The sequence below is a fragment of the Lissotriton helveticus genome, chromosome 11 (genome assembly GCF_964261635.1).
Source record: "Lissotriton helveticus chromosome 11, aLisHel1.1, whole genome shotgun sequence".
NCBI lineage: Eukaryota > Metazoa > Chordata > Amphibia > Caudata > Salamandridae > Lissotriton > Lissotriton helveticus.
Genome location: NC_136072.1, coordinates 724,590,891 through 724,610,544, shown reverse-complemented (window position 1 = coordinate 724,610,544; position 19,654 = coordinate 724,590,891). Strand labels below are relative to the sequence as shown.

The 19,654-nt window shown below is 43.3% G+C and overlaps 1 protein-coding gene across 1 annotated transcript in view; it reads right to left on the bottom strand.

Moving 5' to 3' along the window:
- The window catches only part of DOCK5 (dedicator of cytokinesis 5), an 852,732-nt gene that overhangs the window by 131,709 nt on the left and 701,369 nt on the right, over window positions 1-19,654 (bottom strand). The window contains exons 39-41 of the mRNA XM_078666602.1: window positions 18,385-18,474; window positions 4,251-4,355; window positions 1,985-2,126 (exon numbers count right to left, since the gene is read on the bottom strand). Of these exons, the coding sequence (XP_078522728.1) occupies window positions 1,985-2,126; window positions 4,251-4,355; window positions 18,385-18,474 (337 nt within the window). The remainder of the gene's footprint in view (window positions 1-1,984; window positions 2,127-4,250; window positions 4,356-18,384; window positions 18,475-19,654) is intronic.

The following is a 19,654-nucleotide window of genomic DNA, read 5'->3' as shown; positions in this document are numbered from 1 at the left end:
CAGGAAGCTAATAATGCTAGTAAGCCTCTGAGCTTCTTGGGCAAAGGAAGCAGGATACCAGTTCGCCCTGATTGTTGTAGTACAACATGGCGTAGGCTTTGTCACTGAGAAACTGCACCAGCCTCCCTTTCATGGACAGAAGGGAGGTCTTCACACCAGACGAATTGGTTGCAACTCCTACAGATTGATAAAGAGCTGGACTTCCGCCGGAGACCAGATTAATCTGATGTTCACTGCCCCACATGACCTCCCCAACTCAGTAGTGATGCATCCGGTACCACCATCAGCTGTGGGTGGGGAAGAGAGAGGGGCCTACTGCTCGTCCTACTGCATTTGAGCAGCCAACTTTGCCGATCATGAACCGTCTCTTTCGAAATCTGGATGCATATGCCAGACTTCCTTGTTATTGGATCTGCTGGAACTTCAAATTTCATTGCAGAGCCAGCATATGCCATCGGACGTAGGCAGCCACAGAGATGCAGGAAGCTAAGAAGCCAACAAGCCTCAGAACTGCTCTAGCACAGGAGCATTGCTGAGAAAAATTCCAGACCAGCCTGGCATCTGTGGAGTATTTTAAGGTGAGGAATCCTTGGTTAGAAGTATCCATCTGAACGTCAATTGTCAAGAACAGCATATTCCATCACAATAGGTAAATTTTAGGTGTGCATATGTCAATATATATATTATATCTTATGTGAAGTCTGTCAAACAATTGCACTTCACTAAGATCACACCCTTGTTTAGGTTAATTTTTGTTAATTTTTATTTACGTTTGTTGAATATAATCTAACCCTGAGTATTATCTTATAATAGAAATTACTTTTAAGGCACAAGGCTGCCTCTTTGACATCAAACTACAAAAGTAACATATTTATGTGTGTCTTTGCTAATTGTTTGATAACACCCTCAATAAAACTATTTAACAAATAAAACGTTTTCCCAGGACTCAGGAGATAGAGAGAGAGTGTTTAAGTGTGTGTGGGAAAACAACTTGCACAGGTGCTGCACGTGCTGTACCTGTGCTGTCCGCTGCAGTAAAAAAATGCTTTCTGCATGCAATGCATGCATAAGCTATATAATTTAATGTGGGGTGAATCAGTGTACTTTTGAAATATAAAATATTTCTCTAGCATTGAAATGCAAATATTACATAAGAATGATACACGTGATACTTACCTTAACAGCTGCTTTTGTGTACTTCCTTTATGGAGTTTCTGAAAACCTGGCTGTTCTAATTGTGTTAGCCACCATCTGGTACTTACGCAGGACTGGGAAACCCAGTTGGGTAGCCATGCACTTGACAAATTCATAGATAGATACACCAAACAGCAAATAGCAAAGGATGCAGGAAAAAAACTTCTCTGAGCAGAGAAAACCCAGTACATTTAGGAAACAGACAGATGCTTTGTAAAGCCAGACCTAAAAAGATATAAAGCACTCAAGTGCCTTATCAGAACATCAGTTAGTGCCACTATAGTACACCACCGCTGACCACCATGGTTCAGTCAGACTAAAAACCAAGAGAATCAGTAAGTAAAAGATTCCTAATTGACTCAGAGCAATACGATTCTGTCCCATACTTGGGCTGAAGCCTAGCCGCAAGGATGCAACAAGTAATTCTCCGCCAAAAAAGAACAAAGGTGTCTGGTCTCTCTAGCTCAATGCAAACTTTGAAGAAACGTTAACATTTTCACTTCCACTTTTCTAGATATAACAAAAAAGAATATTTTTTCCTCCTCCAGTATTAGAACAACCACAGTCATTCCTAACATGCTGCTGAACAACGCCTCAAAAATGTTAATCTTGATTTTAAGAAACATTACAATATACATAAAGCTAATGCCTGACATGCAACCAAGTTGTTCTAAACTAAATGCCACACACTGCAGAGAAACTCCCAATGTGGCTGACAAGTACACAGAGGCACACTACCCACAAGCACCTGTGTGCAGGTGATGGAAAAATGAGTGCAACAGGAGGATACACTGTTTGGGTGAGGCCTTGATGTCATCACCAGGTGGAGTGGTGCTGTTCATTCTCTCAGCATTTGGAAACTGTGTGACCAGCCGAAGATTGAAATCGTCCCGTCGTTCATACTCCTTACCCCGGTAGATGAAGATTTTATTCTAAGTAGAAGAGAGACAGAGATGAGCCAGATAGTTCATTGAAAAGCAGCTATATTAAGCAAAGAAAAACATGCATAATTGTAAACAAAGACAACATTTACTGCAGCTGTTTTGTCTTGATATCCTTGTGCTGCTGGAAGAAGGAAGGTGTAGTGAGAAAGTTATTAACCCTACACAGGTAACAGAGAATATGCAGGTTTTAAGGATCTTGACAGAGAACTAATTTACATGGAATGAATATAATTGTGTACAAGTTACACAGGTAATGATTATCCTGAAGACGTGACCGGCCTCTAGTCCTATAAGAACAATCACACTGCTTTATCTTATGGAAAGTCCCACTAGTCTGGAATGCACAGGGGAAAAAGAGATCAGGAATAAACATGGCTGAAAACCCGACCCTGAATTTTAAAGTGCTGATACTAAAGGTTCTGTGCTACTTGATTACATTATCAAATAGTTCTGAAGTTTCCAGGTCCATGTGCCAGCCTAGCCGTTTGTCACAGCATTCTGTGACTTATAGTCCATTTTAATCCATTACACATTTTGGATCATTGGTAACATGATGCAAAGAAATAGCCTAGACTAGCTGGATTTCTCACACATGAACCTTGGAAACTTGACTGCTCCATCATCAACAACTATTCACAACTCCACTGCTGTAATGCAGTGTAGTAAGAAATTTATTCTTTTACAGATTTCAAATAAAATCAATAGATGAGAATTTTGAAAATTTCAACCAACATTAATAAAGCAGAGACACAAACAAGTTTCCCAAATGTTTACTGCTATACAAAAAGTGCTCAGTGCTCCTATAGTTCACACAGTAATAAATGACACAAATAATGAGGCAAGACATATATAAATCTGGTACAGCAATCTGAATATTTGAGGAAGTTTCTGCCAGTAAGGACTCATCAAAAACAGGATTAAGAATCAGTCCTTCAAGGTACTTCAATCCACAAGGCAAGGCATCAAGAATCAGCCCGCTGTAGCACAGGGGAACAGCTGCAACACAAGGCGTCCCAGTGGGCATTGTGGATTGTAGTACCGGATTCATACATAGCTTGCTGCTCTGTATACATTTTAACAGTCTTGGTGATGACCCATAACAGGGCAAGGGTCAACATAAAGGGAGAATAGAACCTATATGACGGTATCCATTGATGGACTGATAATTTAATGGAAACCAAGGAATGTCGATTATCTACTCCTTGGGTATCTTTGCCTATTTTATTTGTGTACACAATGCTTAATTTGTTTGTCATTTATCACTGTGTGAACACCCATAAGCAATCAGCACTCTTGTATAGCAGTAGGCGTGTGTGTAGTTCGCGGAGGTTTGCTACACGGAACTTCGCAAAGTTACAAAAAAACTCTGCGAAGTTCCGCGAGTGGCAGAGTGCAGTGCAAACTGCAGTTTTTGCTGGTATTTCTGCCGCTCGGGTAGAAATGCTACCCGAGCGGCAGCTTGCGCTCGCGAACTTACTGTTCACGAGGGCAAACTTATCGTTCGCGAGCGGAGGAAAAAACTCTGATGCACATCGTGAAGCGGAGTTTTCTGTGCTCCGCGGAGTGCAGAAAACTCTGCAAACTCCGTGAACGGAGCGAAGTTCACCGCCCAGGCCTATATAGCAGTAAAATTTTGTGATAATAGTTTATGCATCTCTCTGCTTCACCATTTGTGTTTTAACATTTTCAAAATTCTCCTATCGATTTTTTTTTTAAACCTGTAAAAGAATATATTTCTTATTACATGGAATTGTTGTTTTTTTGTATAGCACATGTGCCAGGTTCTAGATATAGCTATGGGGAGCCTCTGATGTTTAATAACGTAGTGCAGTGTAGAGCCGTGGCGTAGGGAGAAGATAAAGCTCTAGCCAAAATAATAAGCTTTAGTTCCAGTGGTTGTAAAAAAACTGGTAATATCCTAAATAATGAGAACCTTATTTTTCAAATATTGTGTGTCCTAGTTTCAAAAGTTCAAAAAAAGGAAACAGTTAGTTGCCCAGTACGTTTTATTTTTGATGGTGATAGTCTATGGATTGAGAAGTGTTCTAGCATCTGCGACCCATCTGTACCTCCTTCCCCCGTCCCCCCACCCCTCCCTTGTAGGCTCCTTACCCGAAGAAATGCAGGGAAGCCCAGTCCATAGTACCCCACAGCAAAGTACTCTGGTGGAGGTCGCATGACTTTCATAATATTTTCATAGAATGTGGCTTGTTTCTTCTGCAAAGCAAGGAATATTTTTATAATGACTTTGCCATAAAATGTCTATCATTTGGTATTATTATTCGCTGTAATTTTAATCATTGCTATTCAAAGGCACATATTGATAGTTACTTATATATCATGCAACGTAACAGTCTTGAGACGTACCGAATCATTTTGAAGTAGAGATTCACAAAATAGAAACATAAAAATTGAGAATGTGCTAGGCAACTGCCGCCACACTCCCTGGCCTTCAACTCATGTCAGAGTGGTGGTGTGCAAATACTTTTGCTCCATGTGCTTGTGTTACTGTTCAATGTGTCAATATCATACCACAATATATCTTTCGCCAGTATCTGTGACTCCAGTGTACCTCTTTCACAGTAGTCATGCATCAGGCCTACACCCAACCCCTAGTCTGAATAATTATACCACTGTAAAAACTATTATATCTGGAACCACATTCCAGGAGAGATCTGCCATCTAATTATCAACCTTAAGAAAGAATTTATAAATAAAATCAGTAGCAATAGAGGGGTTTAACGACAGCATGGAGTGGCACCAGAACAGAATTTAGGAAATAACATATGCGTCTTTTAGAGGTTGGTAGATGTTGCATTCACCAAAGTGGTTGTTTCCCAAGCCTCATTTAGAGGTTAGGACCTGCAGGGTGTTCAACTGTGCAGCCTTAGCAGGCTCCACCTGCAGAAACTCTTGCGCTGGCTGCCCATCCACCACTGGGCCACCCTGTACTAATCAGAGCAATCATCACCATATTTACCTCTCTGAGACTGCAATTTGAGAATGAAGGCACAAGGAATGAAAAACAAATGTTGACCCTGAGGTGCAGGATGAAAGCTCTCTATGTATTAGGTCAATTGCTTTTTTGTTGTAGTGTAACAAACTGCCACTTTAGTTTTTTTCTGTAAAACAAAGTATGCTGGGTGAGGCCCAAAAACATGGATCCTTCTCAGCATACTGCTGTTCCTACAATTTATCTGCTGCATTGGTCTTTTCCAGGCTGACAGCATCTAAAATAATGAGTGGAATGAGGCCTTCACTGAAATAGTAGACCTTCCACGGGTGTCTAAATGAGGTCCCAAATGTGCTGCATTCTCCATCTTTCCACCCCAGAAAATTGTACAGATGAAGCGAAGTGAACCCAGACTGGTACTTATTCTCAGAAAGACACCTGAAGTGCTTAACACCTGATCCACAGTATCTACCAGCGGCTGATATTAATTGAAGCACTTCAACCATCCCTTTTTTTCCTCTTCATTTAACACCTGGACAAGTGCAGGTCAGAAAAAGTTGTGCTTCACATAGGGCACATACCACCTTGTAACCAACTCTATCTTTAGCAAGACAGGTTAACGAGGGATGTGAGAAAGTGCTTCTGTTTGCACGGTCATCCCATTTTTTGTGGATGGATGCTGCTGGGATTTGAACTCTTCTCACTCGAGTACCTCTGTCCAGTCCCTAGTGCAAGTGCTGATCCATAAAACATGGTAAAATTGACTAATCTCCAATGGGCATATTTAAGTTTCCAGATAATCTTTAGTATATGGTGCAGGAAAATACACCAATAACATACAAAGTTAAAAGTCACCCATGGACTGCAACACACATAATTTTCAGAAACATGTGTGTACTTTTTATGGAGTTGTGTTTTAAATTTTAGAACATTTTAGTGTTGCTAAATATTTTACACATTGGCCTAAGTTAAGCCGGTCTGCTCTGTGCCACAGCTACCAGGAGTGGAGTACAGTAATACACGTTTTTAGGTTTCGCCTGGCGTCCTCTGCGCAGCAGCGTTCGCGCAGGCAAAATCTTATGTTGGAACAGTATGTGCCTTTGTCCCGCCTCTCACTTCCATTGGCTAGCTCCATAAATGGAGGCGAGCCTTTGGAAGGGAGATCTGTCCGTCATTGTCCGAGGCGATTCGTGGGCGTTCCGGTGATTTTTTCCCTCTCCGTCCCTTGTAGAACGTCATTGCGGCGGTGGGCGGTACTTTTTCTTTTTTGGGCAGCCTTTTATTTTACAATTTGCCCCGACCGCTGCCAGAAGAAGTCGTCCTCTGGTGAGTGCTTGCTGCTGTCCTGCCCCCCCCCCCCCCCTTGTTCGTCCTTGCTGCCCTGCCTTTCCCCGCCCGGCCCCTATGCACAGTCCCGATCAGGCATCTACCGCCACCCCGCTCATTGCTGATTCCTTAAAAGCCAATCCCCAGTGTTCATTGCACAACCCTGAGCAGTCTACCCACTCCTGAGCAGTAAGCCCACCTCCATATTCAGTGCACAATTCCAAGCAGTACACCCCTCCCCGTATTCGGTGCACAACACTGCTCAGTTGGCGCCGGTGCTCACTGCACAGATGCCGAGGGCTGTTTATTTTCTGAGGGTCGCTGCAAAGACCTGATTGAATCTGGAAGAGATTGAATACACCCGTATTCCCATTGGGATGCACGACATGCCCCCAGGGTACACGTTCCCAAAGCCCCGTGTGTGTCAGGCAACCAACCGGCGTGGAATTCTATATCCCGCCACCTCGGCTTCCCTTTCCGCGGATCGGGTTTCACTCGTAGCCCTGGAAATCGGCAGGATTTTTATGCTGGTTTGATTCGCAGGAATGCAGCGCCAGGGCAGTTGTAGTCTGTAATACCTCACCGAGATCCGTGGAATAGATTTGACTCCATATGAGGCCTTTCGGCTGAGAGATGTGAGCTCTTAATATTGCATGCAGGCAATGAAACGGCATCATAGTCTGTAAATAGTTATTAACCCGGAGGGGATTGCGTCACGTTACACTGACCCGCGAGGGGAGCCGCCTGCGCGCGGACACTGTCTCACCGGGGAGGCTAGCGGTCTCTGCACCGGCATTAACGCCCTCTCCTGCTATGTATGGTGTCCGTGCCCCTGCACCGTGTCTACACTACTCCGCACTGTGCCCGCACTACTACCAAACAATGTCCCACTCTTCACAGAGTGCAGTGTACCCACTACAACCACCCATGCACTGTATAGTGCAAATACTACGCCTCCCTTGGCACAGCATGTATAGTGCACACCACCCCTCGTCCTTGTATAGTGTCCTCTAGAATTAACTCCTCCTTGGCTGTAGGTTCCAACACCCCTGCATGCTCCTACACCGACTCCGTGCACCATCCGTTGCGGCACCCTGAAACAAGCATTGACTTCCCCAGCACTGCATAGTGGCAGAACCCCTGCACAGTTACTGTACTACCTAAGCACTGTATAGTGCCAGCAGCCGTTGTGCAAACATTAAGTCCCCCCGCACTGCATAGTGTCAGCGTCCTTTCACCATTACTACAGTATCACCTTTACTCTGTGATCCCAGAACCCATTCACCATTAGTGGCTTACTGGCTTCCCCCACTGCACTGCATGGTGCCAGTGCCCCAACACCAGTATCACACTGCCCCTGCACTATATGATGCCGTGGTGGTTGCCACATCACTCCACTTGCCTCATGTGACTTAACGTCTGCTTTTGTAATTTGTTCACTCGTAATCTTCTCATGTATCATTTCTGTTTCTATTGTGAAGCGCTGGATTTAGCAGTGTCACTGTTGTGTTATAGAACTCGTCTGCAAGTAATTGCTGTCTGCTGAGCTCTTCCAGTAGGGTACAATAGGTCTCACATTTGCGAGAGATTCAGCTATTGGCAATGTAAATGACAATGCTATTTATTTATCTGTTTTCAAAACCAACACATAAATAAAAAAAAATCATTTACAATGCCAATAGCTCTAACTTTTGCAAAGGCGGAACCGTTGCATTGTAAATGCTTGTTAACTCTTTGTTTGACTTGACAAGATTTTGAGACTTATAATTTAGGACGGACTCAGAGTGTTCCCGCCTAAGCCCATGCACAATGTAAACTCGAAGGAGTACAGCCTGGGATCAAAGTTGGTATTGGTGTTATTGGGAGAGTCTGAGGCTCTTAATGGGAGTTCTATGAGAACAACACTGGTATAAAGAGGCTCAGGTGAAAGCTCAATATCCCAATCTTAATTAAAATTGATGCATAACCAGCTATGCCAGAAGAACTTTACCCTTATCACAGACACACAGATAAGAATGTCAGAATCTGAACATCTAGGCCAATTCATGGTATTTGAGGAAGGAAACCTTGCACTGCTAGATCTGATAACCAAATTAAAATCCATAAAATGTTTTCCAACATTCAATGTATTGACATGATGTTGGAAGCTGGCTCTGTATATGATACTACCACTAGGTGGTAATACTGTGCACAGTAGTAGTCCTGGGGTTCCCCAAAAGTGTACAGAGCTCAATGTAAAACATAAAGTGCTCTATTAGTGGTAGTGTGGGCAAGCAGCCTTAGGCCTAACACAGAGAAGTGTAAGTCATTTATTGCACACAGTGAACAATAATGAACGCACAACCCGAGAAGGAGATCTAGACCAATTTTACAAAAATATACTGTATATTGTTTAAAGACCAAGGACTTCGTAATAAGGTAAGTACGTTTTAAATTAAAAATACTATTCACTTTGAGAAATTGACACACACTTTTCAACAAACAATATTGCGGTTAAACAGGTAAAGTATTGCATTTACAACAGCAGTCTTTGGAGCCAAAAGTCAGCAATGGCCAAGGGTCAGATCAGTACCCCAACTGTACCACCAGCGGCACAGGGGCGGCCGGGGTGCAGAGGTCGAAATCGGAGTTTGGGCCATTGCTTTCCAATGGAGACACAGGGGTGCCTGGAGCCATACTGCTTGCATGTAAGTAGATCGGTTGCAGGTGCCAAACTTTGAGGGTGAGGTAAGGCACGGGGGCCACAAAGCAGCACTAAACGTACACCACCAGCAGCACAGGGGCAGCCGGGGACAGGGTGCAATTTCAACATTGGGTGCCAAATGCTTATCAATGAGGATTCTTCTTTCGGCAAAGAGCCTACAGGTGTGGCACCAGAGGTTGCAGGAGGAAGAGAAACTACAGTAGAGAGTCATAGGGGCACCCTGGGTTAAGATCACCAAGGCCCAATGGCTTCGGGTGCAGGGGTGCCTTTGGACGTCGGAGTCTTCTTACCGGAGCCGGTCACAGTCAGTGGGAGCCTCTGGATTCACACTGCAGGTACCGTTGTGGAGGGCAGGAGAGGTCAGCCAACGCTAGACACGAGGTCAGGATCGATGGGGAGACTTCCCTGCACAAGTGTGGTACTTTGGCCATGGGAATCGGTTGCAGAGTGGGAGGAGACGCGGATCCGCCGGGATGCGAAGTCCTTGGAGCAGATTTCTTCAGGACAGGGCCGCTGTCCACAGGAGATTGGAGTCTTCTTCGAAGGCAGTAGGCCTCCCAGGGGTTTCGGAGGTTGCTGGCTGCAAGACAGATCGCAGGTTCGCAGAAGCTGGAGACAGGCCGGTAGGGCTAGGTCCAAGGCAGTCGTTGTCTTTAATCTTCTCTTCAGGGTTATCTTCTTTCTTCTTAGGTCGTAGCAGATCTGGTTTCTAGGTCTGGGGGGAGCCACATGAATAATACATTTAGGAGGCATTTTAGGGGAGTAGCTGGTAGGGACAAAAGGCACCTTACCTGGAGTGACTACACCCTGTTTTAAGCCACCCTCCAGTGGGAGGGGGCAGAGACCTAGCCCTGATTGGAGGAGTCTCCCCATCTTCAAGATAGATAGGACTGAAACCTGTGCTTCACCTTACCTCCCCCACATTAGGGGTGGGGTTGGCATACCTCCTATTCTTTGGAAATGTTTCTGCCGCTTTTCCCACCCTAAGTGGGGGTGTAAAGCCAGGGCTGCCATCTGCTGTGGGTCACAATACAAAGGCGGCAGGCCTTTGAATCTTCCCTCTTCTAGCACTGGCCCATCCTAGGAGAGGACGTGTGACACCTCTGCCCAGGATGTGAATTGCTCCTGGTCCCAGAGACCAGGGGTCTCTCTAATTAATATATATATATATATATATATATATATATATATATATATATATATATATATATATATATATATTCACTGAAAAAACCATAGGTTATAGACCATATATAGTTAGGAATTAGCATTTACAAAACCTTGAAAATTCACTGAAAAAACCATAGGTTATACACCATATATAGTTAGGAATTAGCATTTAAAAAACCTTATTTTACTCACACAAAACCATTGAAATTCCATATATAGTTAGTTGCACTAACTATATATCGCGCACCCGCAATCCACTGCTGATCATGTCACATATTACATCATTCATGACATGGTCAGTGACATCACTGATGACATCACTGATGACATCTCATTTGACATCAATGACCACATCACTGATGATATCATTCATGTGACAATACAATGCATCTCCTCACGTTTTAATATAACCTCTGTTTCACCCAGTGTTAAATACAGAGTATAATTTTTGAAACCATTGACACACCAATACTAGTTACTACATACGTACTCACTGATTCCTACGTCTACACACACATTCACTCATTCACCCATACAATCATTCATACATACAATCACTCATCTTTACAACACTATCATATGCACTCATACACCTATACAGACACTTACACTCTGCCACTCATCCATGGAGTTACTCACACACCTAGTCAGTCCTGTAAAGAATCAATCACACTTCCATTTTCTTGTCTATACAGTTAAACATAGAGCACCTTACATTTTCAAACATATACTAACACATACTTACTTTCTTATACAATCATTGATACAAGTACACATTGATCTGCACAGAGTCACACACCTCCCAGCCAGCCACACACACACTCAGTCTCCTATAAAAATACTTGGACAATCAATCAATAACCCATATAGTTAATCATATAGCTACTGATCAACACATGCAGCAGTTTACAGAACAACAGACATAATGATGCACAAATTAAGACAGTTTAGTCACTAACCCATGCACTCAGTGAGACACATTTAATCACTCACTCATACATTCAGTCATGCACCTACTAAATCCTTCGTCCAGACACTTATACATCTACTCATTCTTCAATATGTAAAACATATTTAAACTTTACAGAAACACACAGTCACTGGATGATGTCATCAGTGATCTCATCAGTGATGTCATTTGAGATGTCATCAGTGATGTCATCAGTGATGTCACTGACCATGTCATGAATGATGTAATATGTGACATGATCAGCAGTGGATTGCGGGTGCGCGATATATAGTTAGTGCAACTAACTATATATGGAATTTCAATGGTTTTGTGTGAGTAAAATAAGGTTTTTTAAATGCTAATTCCTAACTATATATGGTGTATAACCTATGGTTTTTTCAGTGAATTTTCAAGGTTTTGTAAATGCTAATTCCTAACTATATATGGTCTATAACCTATGGTTTTTTCAGTGAATTTCAATGTTTTTTTAATAGCAAATATCATAAGCTGTCGAATGTCAAGTACGTGGTAAGTAAAAACATTTTCGTGTTTATGCACACTGATCTGCTTTGAATGCTGCCCCCCACCCCTCATTTCTATTAGGAGTACTCTCTCTTTGCAGATAGTGAAGGGTAGTTAACGCAGCCCTTTGCCCCCTTTGTAATCCGTCGTGCCTGCTTCTCTCTCCATTTGATTGATTGTTCTCTTTGGTTCATTCTCTATTTACAAACAAGCACAGAGTCGCAATACTCTGTTTAGTCTTTGCAAATAGCGAAAAATCGTGTAAAAAAACAAAAGGAATCGAGCAAAATCAGTAGGCCACTAATGGGATCTCTTTTTGACCTCGCTAAAATAGAAACATTAGGAACAACCTGTTGAAAATAGCAATGCGTATGTACATAAGCGGCGTTCATTTGTGTTCACAGTACCCCTTGTTGATTGTTTCAATCGAGCATTGAATTGTTCGAAGTTAATTCTCTTAAGGATCTTCTCTACCTGCAAATGAGGAAGAATAGGAATATTCTCTCTCCCTTTGCAGATAGTGAAGGGTAGGTAACGCAAGCCTTTAACACGTCGTACCTATTTCATTCCTCATTGATTGATTGATTGTCCGAACATTGACTGTTTGGGAATTAGTTCTTTTTGGAGGTATTCCCTGTTTGCAAATAAACGTAGGAAAATCTTTGCAAGTAGTGAAAGGGTACGTAATGCGGACCTTTCTCCCCCGTTGTAATCTGTCATGCCTATCTACTCCCCACTGATTGATGCACCTTTTTCACCCGGACCATTTACTAGAGATACGTCATCTGGCCCGACCAGAGAGCACCCCTAGTGAAAAGGACATATGCAATAATAACGAAGTGATCACTGTATCCTGTTAACAGAAACTTTACCATGAAACAACCTGGAAAGAAAAAAATAGGAAAACGAAAATCAGTAGGCCACTGATGAACATGAACTTTTATTAAACAACGAACAAAGAAACGATAACATAACGTAATGATAAAACCTATTAATGTCCTAGAAACAAGAAAACGTTAAAATATGCCAGTCGTGAGAGACCAGAAAAACAGTAAGAGAAACCAAATCACCCCTCGCTGTCCCACCGCCTGCCACGCCAAAAAAATCGATAGACTAGGGAAAATGCAAGTCAGTAGAACATCCGCCCCCACTCTGGAAACTTCCAAGGTGGGGCAGGGTTCCGGCTACGCCCAGCCGGGAGCAGCCCATATAAGGCAGGTCCTGCTGCCACGCCTCGGCCAGGAGATCCTAACGTAGGGTGTAGCCGGAGGAGAGGCCGAGGCCAGCGGGACCCGGCCAGGGGATTGCCTTTACAACGCTGAACAGTTGCAGGGGGGGGGAATGTCTCCTCGACCCTCCCCTCTCTCTCCCAGTCCGGCCGCGGTGGCCCTTGAGAGTTGCAGGTAGTCCCGCCACATGCTCTTCCGGTCCGGCCACCAACGGTCGGGGGGCCGAGGCCGACGGGATCCGGCTGCAGCCGATAAACCAAGAAACCCGTTCATGGGGCCAGAGCCAGGGGCGTCCGCCCGACATCCACCGGAAGCCCGGCCCGAAGACGGACGGGACACTTCTTTCTTTTATAATGGCTGCGACAACACTGGGGGGGGATGTCTTGCACATGCCTCCGACCCCCCCCCCCCCCCCCCTCGTCCTCATCGCCTGGTCCGGCCATAACAAATCTCAAGCGAGACGCCGTGGGGTGCACTGGGAGGGAGAGACGGTGCGAACAGGCCTCTCCCGCCTCCCCAGGTGGAGGCTTCCCAGCTGCACCCTCAGCGCTCCAGGCGCCCGGAAAAGGGTTCTTCCACTGTGGCCATGCTGCAACGTCTCGCCCGGCAGGGTGGAGCCCGTCCGCTCATGTGACCCCGCGATCGCCGGTAGCTGCCGAACTCTCAAAATGGCGGTCGACCTGGCAAGAGCGGGCCCAGCATAAAGAAATGGCCCGGTCACTGGTTGACTCCACCACCGTAGTCCTCCACGACCTTGAAGATTCTAGAGGAGCCGCGGGAGTCTCCGACCCCCGATGGGGAATGACTGCCATGATCGCCCGTGGAGTGACGAAACTGTATCCGCGGGACGTCGGCGCTCCCATGCTGGCGCCAGCCTCACTTTGAATTACTAGAATCCTGCAGACCTCACTTCCGGTGAAAGCACAGTGTGACCCGGTAGGAAAAATTATTGCACCCCCTCCCCTTTTTGACTGATAGTTCAAACCACCGATCCTTTCCTTTGCCCTTTTAACGGAACTTTGGACTGCCTCCCCCTCTTTTACATTTTCTAGAGAAAACAAAACATTAACCACTACATTAGCATAGCAGTTGACACCAGAACTGTTTTCAAATTGAAAACCAACAACATCTTCAACAGAATCCTTTTTGTTTCTGCTGTGACCCTGCTACAGCACAGGCATTGTCCCCAGCAGTAATTCTGCAATGCCGGTAAGAATAGCTGTGGTGCCTACTGGACTCACTCACCCCCGCGGCGCCCCACGCCGTTTTTTGCTGGGCGGCAACTTACTAGACATCACTTTCGTGCCATCTAGATTTCAGCGCGTTCTGCTGCCTTGGAACTATTCGCACAACAGACCGCTACTGACAAGAATATTTCATTATTGGTGCTGTCAATTTCAATAAATCTATTGGATAATTCAAAAGAAATTGCCACGGTCTCTTCGTTGTTTAAATGTTTTTACTGTTTTTGTTTTCTTGTATATATTTATATGTTATTAAAGTTTTATATTCCTACTACTTTGTTGGAGTGCTATATATTTTTAATGTGACACATAATTGTAAAAACTTTGATGTACAAAGAGTCATTCCTGGAATCTTCCGCTTCAGGCTCGGTCCCCTCCCCAATCACAATACAGGATGGTTTTCAGATAGTAGGAACACGTGTGGTGTGACGGATCTCATCGGGTGTGGGCCTTGATCTACTATAACTCCTTTGAAGAGGGGTGATTCTTTACAGCTGGGGCCATAAACTACATCTGCAGGGCTAGCTGATAGCCTGGACAATCGGACACAGAGAAAGAGGAGTGTCAGAGGGTGCGGTAGTGAATAGGGCGAAAGGGAGGTGTCGGGCGGGCACAGAGTGTGATTCTCAGGGAAGAGCAGCGCAGATGGGGGGAGGTTTATTGCCCATGCATAAGACAGAGAGCGGTGGTGACCAGTGCCTAGGGAAGATGCTTGCGTGGGTGAGGAGCCATGCTACGAATCGACAGCATGCAGAGAGTGGGTCTGGTCAAGGCATCTAAAATGGCTGCCGTGCACGACAAAAGTGTGGCATTTCAAAAAAGGCAAGATGGCGCAGACAATGTTTTTCAACACTTCCTCATTTCCTTCGAATCGAACGTTAACAGACGTTGGGGCATATTACCAAAGTTAAGCGATATTTATCGCTAACGATGCTTACCAACCAATTTTTTACCACTAAGCATCGTCAGAAATTATCGAAGATAAACCTTGCTATTATCAAGGTTTATCGCAAATGCGATAATAAACGGCCGCAATGCATGAATATCGCTAAAAACTCAGCGATATTCATGCATTACCGAGCTAATGCTCTTAGCCATGTTATCCACCTCCCATTGGATAACATGGCTAAGAACTGCTCAGGGCAGGTGTTACTTTTTGGAGATATTCGCGCTTAGCGCGAATATCTCCAAAAGTTGGTAATAGGAGATAGATATCTTGCATGTTGTAATGCAAGTTATTGTGGTATATGGAACTCATACCATAATCTCTCAGGAAAGCAGAAACTGATCCTTTTGGGACCGCCTAAAAAGGCCTAGGGGGTGAGGAGTACTCTACTTTGCCCCCTTTTCACGTTCCGAACTATTTTATTTTACTCTCTTCTGTAATTACACAAAATAGCAGCGATAAGATGCATCGGAGACACACAGTGAGAGAAAGGAGGCCGGAGATGAAGAAGAGATGTCAAATACACATTGGAGATAATATAGTGGCAGAAGGGAAGTAAATATGAGTAAACTTACCATGTAACATAAAAATGTTGCACTCTATACTATAAGTCTCATTTTATACTACAATCACTTCGCTACAACCTCATAAATTAAAAATAAAAATGAATAATGTCTCAAACAATTTTTGATTTCTAAATATAAATTTATTCTTCAGAATTTTCTAAATTTGAAAGAACTAGTAACATGTCCTCATCAGCAATGTCCTCATTAAAAGTCTCCAATGATGATTCTTGTAACTCTATGGTCTCCAAACACTCGATAAATTCGCCATCAAGAGATTGATCAAAAAAATCATTCAAGTCATCTCCTCCTTGTGACAATATTTCATTATTGGTGCTGTCAATTTCAATCAATGTAGTGGAATCATTCAAGTCATCTCCTCGTGACAATATTTCATTATTGGTGCTCTCAATTTCAATCAATGTAGTGGAATCATTCAAGTCATCTCCTCCTTGTGACAATATTTCATTATTGGTGCTGTCCATTTCAATCAATCTAATGGAATCATACAAGTCATCTCCTCCTTGTGACAATATTTCATTATTGGTGCTCTCAATTTCAATCAATGTAGTGGAATCATTCAAGTCATCTCCTTGTGACAATATTTCATTCTTGGTGCTGTCCATTTCAATCAATCTAATGGAATCATACAAGTCATGTCCTCCTTGTGACAATATTTCATTATTGGTGCTCTCAATTTCAATCAATGTAGTGGACAATTCAAAAGAAATTGCCACGGTCTCTTCATTGTGAGCCATTTTATTTTGAAATTGCTTGCTGTAAATTGCAGAAAAAAATAATCACTTTCATTTATCGTTTTTAGTAATACATAATATAAAACTAACTTTATCAAGTATTTAGTATAACAGAAGGACTGCAAATAAATAACAGAAAACATTTTTCAAATTATCTTCAAGTGTACAACATAGTTCCCCTTACAAATTAACAACTCACCTTTTTAAAAGTAGCAGAAGTGTTAGTACTGTGTAAATCAAACACCAGAAATTCACCACCAAAAATTCCTCACAAATGTACCTCAGACAGTAGTATCACAAAATGGCTGTGGTTTCCTCTCATTTGACATATATACATAACCAATTAACTTTCATCACACACAAATACAAAACCAAAGTAACATTTTAATTGGTTCTAAATTTCAACACTTTCAAATGTGTTTTCCCCATGCAATTTTCCATAGGACATTTACATACGTCTACAGCCTGAATGGCTGAACGGAATTACACCAAACTTGACAAAATGGTACATCAAACCTAAGAGGTCAGGAAGGATCTACTATGCCCCCTTATGGTCATTTCCCCCTTCGCTTTGGCCTCCTCTTGTCTCTCAATCCTACCGAGAGACAAGATGGCGGCCGCTACGGACTGTTTGGAATGTTGACAGATGCCGGAGAACCAATCAGCTTCGCAAAGCTCCGTAACGCGAAAAGTACGCGAAGCGGAGCGCTGTTACAGATATATATCTTTTTTTGAACGTTAATTTCTCAAAATCCACTGGAGCACATATATTGAGACCTAGCAAAGGCACATCGGGCTACCAGTCCCTAATATTTTGCCAAGTTTCGTGCAAATCCATTCAGCCGTTCGATTATTATTATTATTTTTTTTTTTTGCCCCGCGGAGCCCTTTTAAAACCTCCACATCAAACGTAGGGGGTCAGCGAGGATCTACTATTCCCCCTTATGGTCATTTGCCCCTTCGCTTTGGCCTCCTCTTGTCTCTCGATCCTACCGAGAGACAAGATGGCGGCCGCTACGGACTGTTTGGAATGTTGACAGACGCCGGAGAACCAATCAGCTTCGCTTCACAAAGCTCCGTTGCGCGAAAAGTACGCGTCCTGGAGCGCTGCCCGGTCCGCTGTTACAGATATATATCTTTTTTTTAAACGTTAATTTCTCAAAATCCACTGTAGCACATATATTGAGACCTACAAAAGGCACATCGGGCTACCAGTCCCTACAATTTTGCCAAGTTTCATGCAAATCCATTCAGCCGTTCGGGCTAAAAGTGAGGCCAACCGCCCTATGGAAAACTCAATGTTAAAAACACGTTTTGGGACCCCCCTTTTTTCTCGGCCCCCCCTTGACGAACCCCCCCCAAATTTTCAAGGGCTGCTCAGAAACAAAATGTTCCATTTTCCTGAAAGTTTCAGCCAATTCCGTCCACAAACGCCAAAGTTATTAGACATAGAATTTTCAAAAAACCCATAGAGAAAAAATCCTAACTATATATACCTACTGGCGACCGCCAGTAGGTAATATATATATATATATATATATATATATCTATATCTGATTGGACGCCAAGCTGACCACAGTAACCTTGTCTGTGTGGTGTCTGGAGATAGGTCAGTAGTTTTATTAAGTACTGAGGTACATGTGCACAACTTTGGGACAATTTCAAAATATGCATAAGCAATATTTTTGCCTGTGCCTTTATTCAGGGCTCCAGTCCTTTGATACAAAGGCTGTCTGTTGATCACATCACTTGGAAAGTCTATTTTTTTCATCACTGCTTACAGTGGATTGTTTATCATCACAACATTGGAGGGGCTTGTTAGTCATCATAAACAAAACTCACCCATTGATTTTACATCCAATATAAGAGGAAACGGAAGCCTTACCAGTAAGCTACTCAGATCCTCGTAGTCAAATGCTTGATTTTCATACATGTCCGCCAGCTCCTTGCTGTGTTCAATTGCCTTCTCCCACATCTGCAATAAGACAAAAGTAGGTGAGCAATTCAAGAGGAGGTCATATCTTTAGAATAAACCCACTGAGCTTATATATGTTTAGACATTCTGGGATTCCCGATAAAGATTACAGATCAGAGAACGTTTTCATGAAGTCATTTTATATTGAATGCTGTGATCTAGACATAAAGTGCATGTTTGTTTTTTTAATTATCTTTATTCCTCCTTTTGTCCCTTGCAGGGGTGGCTCTACAGTTAAAGGACTTAGAAGCTAGGTGATGGAATATGCTACTTACCAGTATGCATCTGTTCTTGGCATAGAGGGCTGCAGAGTGGTACATTTATGAATAGATCGCCATCTGGTGTTGGGCTCGGATGATTGCACTTTGTTTTTCTTTTGGAGAAGTCTTTGTCGTCATAGATGACTCCTCCTCTTGGTGTTAGTGCGCATGCGCATCGGCTCCATCCTTAGATTGTTTTGCCATAGTAGGGTTAGATGGAGTAGTGTAGTATAGTACATAAAGATATGCCCATGTAAGTGTATCTAAATAAGATAATGTTGGGACAGACACAGGTTTCCGGGGAGGCTGGGAGGGCATGTACCACTCTGCAGCCCTCTATGCCAAGAACAGATGCATACTGGTAAGTAGCATATTCCGTTCGAGGCATATGGGCTGCAGATGGTACATTTATGAATAGATTGTAAAGCAGTTACCTCCCTAGCGGTGGTCACCAGTGTCTGTCGCAACTGTTTGAAATAAAGTCTTTAATACAGCTTGGCCCACTCTGGCTTGTTGTGCAGCCTGTACATCAACACAGTAGTGTTTTGTGAATGTATGTGGTGTAGACCAAGTTGCTGCTCTACATATGTCATCTAGGGGAATGTTCCCTAAGAATGCCATAGATGCTCCTAGTTTTCGTGTAGAATGAGCTCTAGGAGGAACAGTTAATGTTCTCTTTGCTTTAATGTAACATATTTGTATACATCTTACAATCCATCTAGCGATGCCTGCTTTAGAGATAGGATTGCCCTTATGTGTTGGGGAAAATGCTACAAATAGTTGTTTAGTTTTCCTGAAGTTTTGTGTTCTTTCTATGTAGTACAAAATGGCTCTTTTGACATCTAGTGTATGTAGAGCCCTTTCTGCCACCGTCTGTGGCTTTGGAAAGAAGACTGGTAATTCCACTGGCTGATTGATGT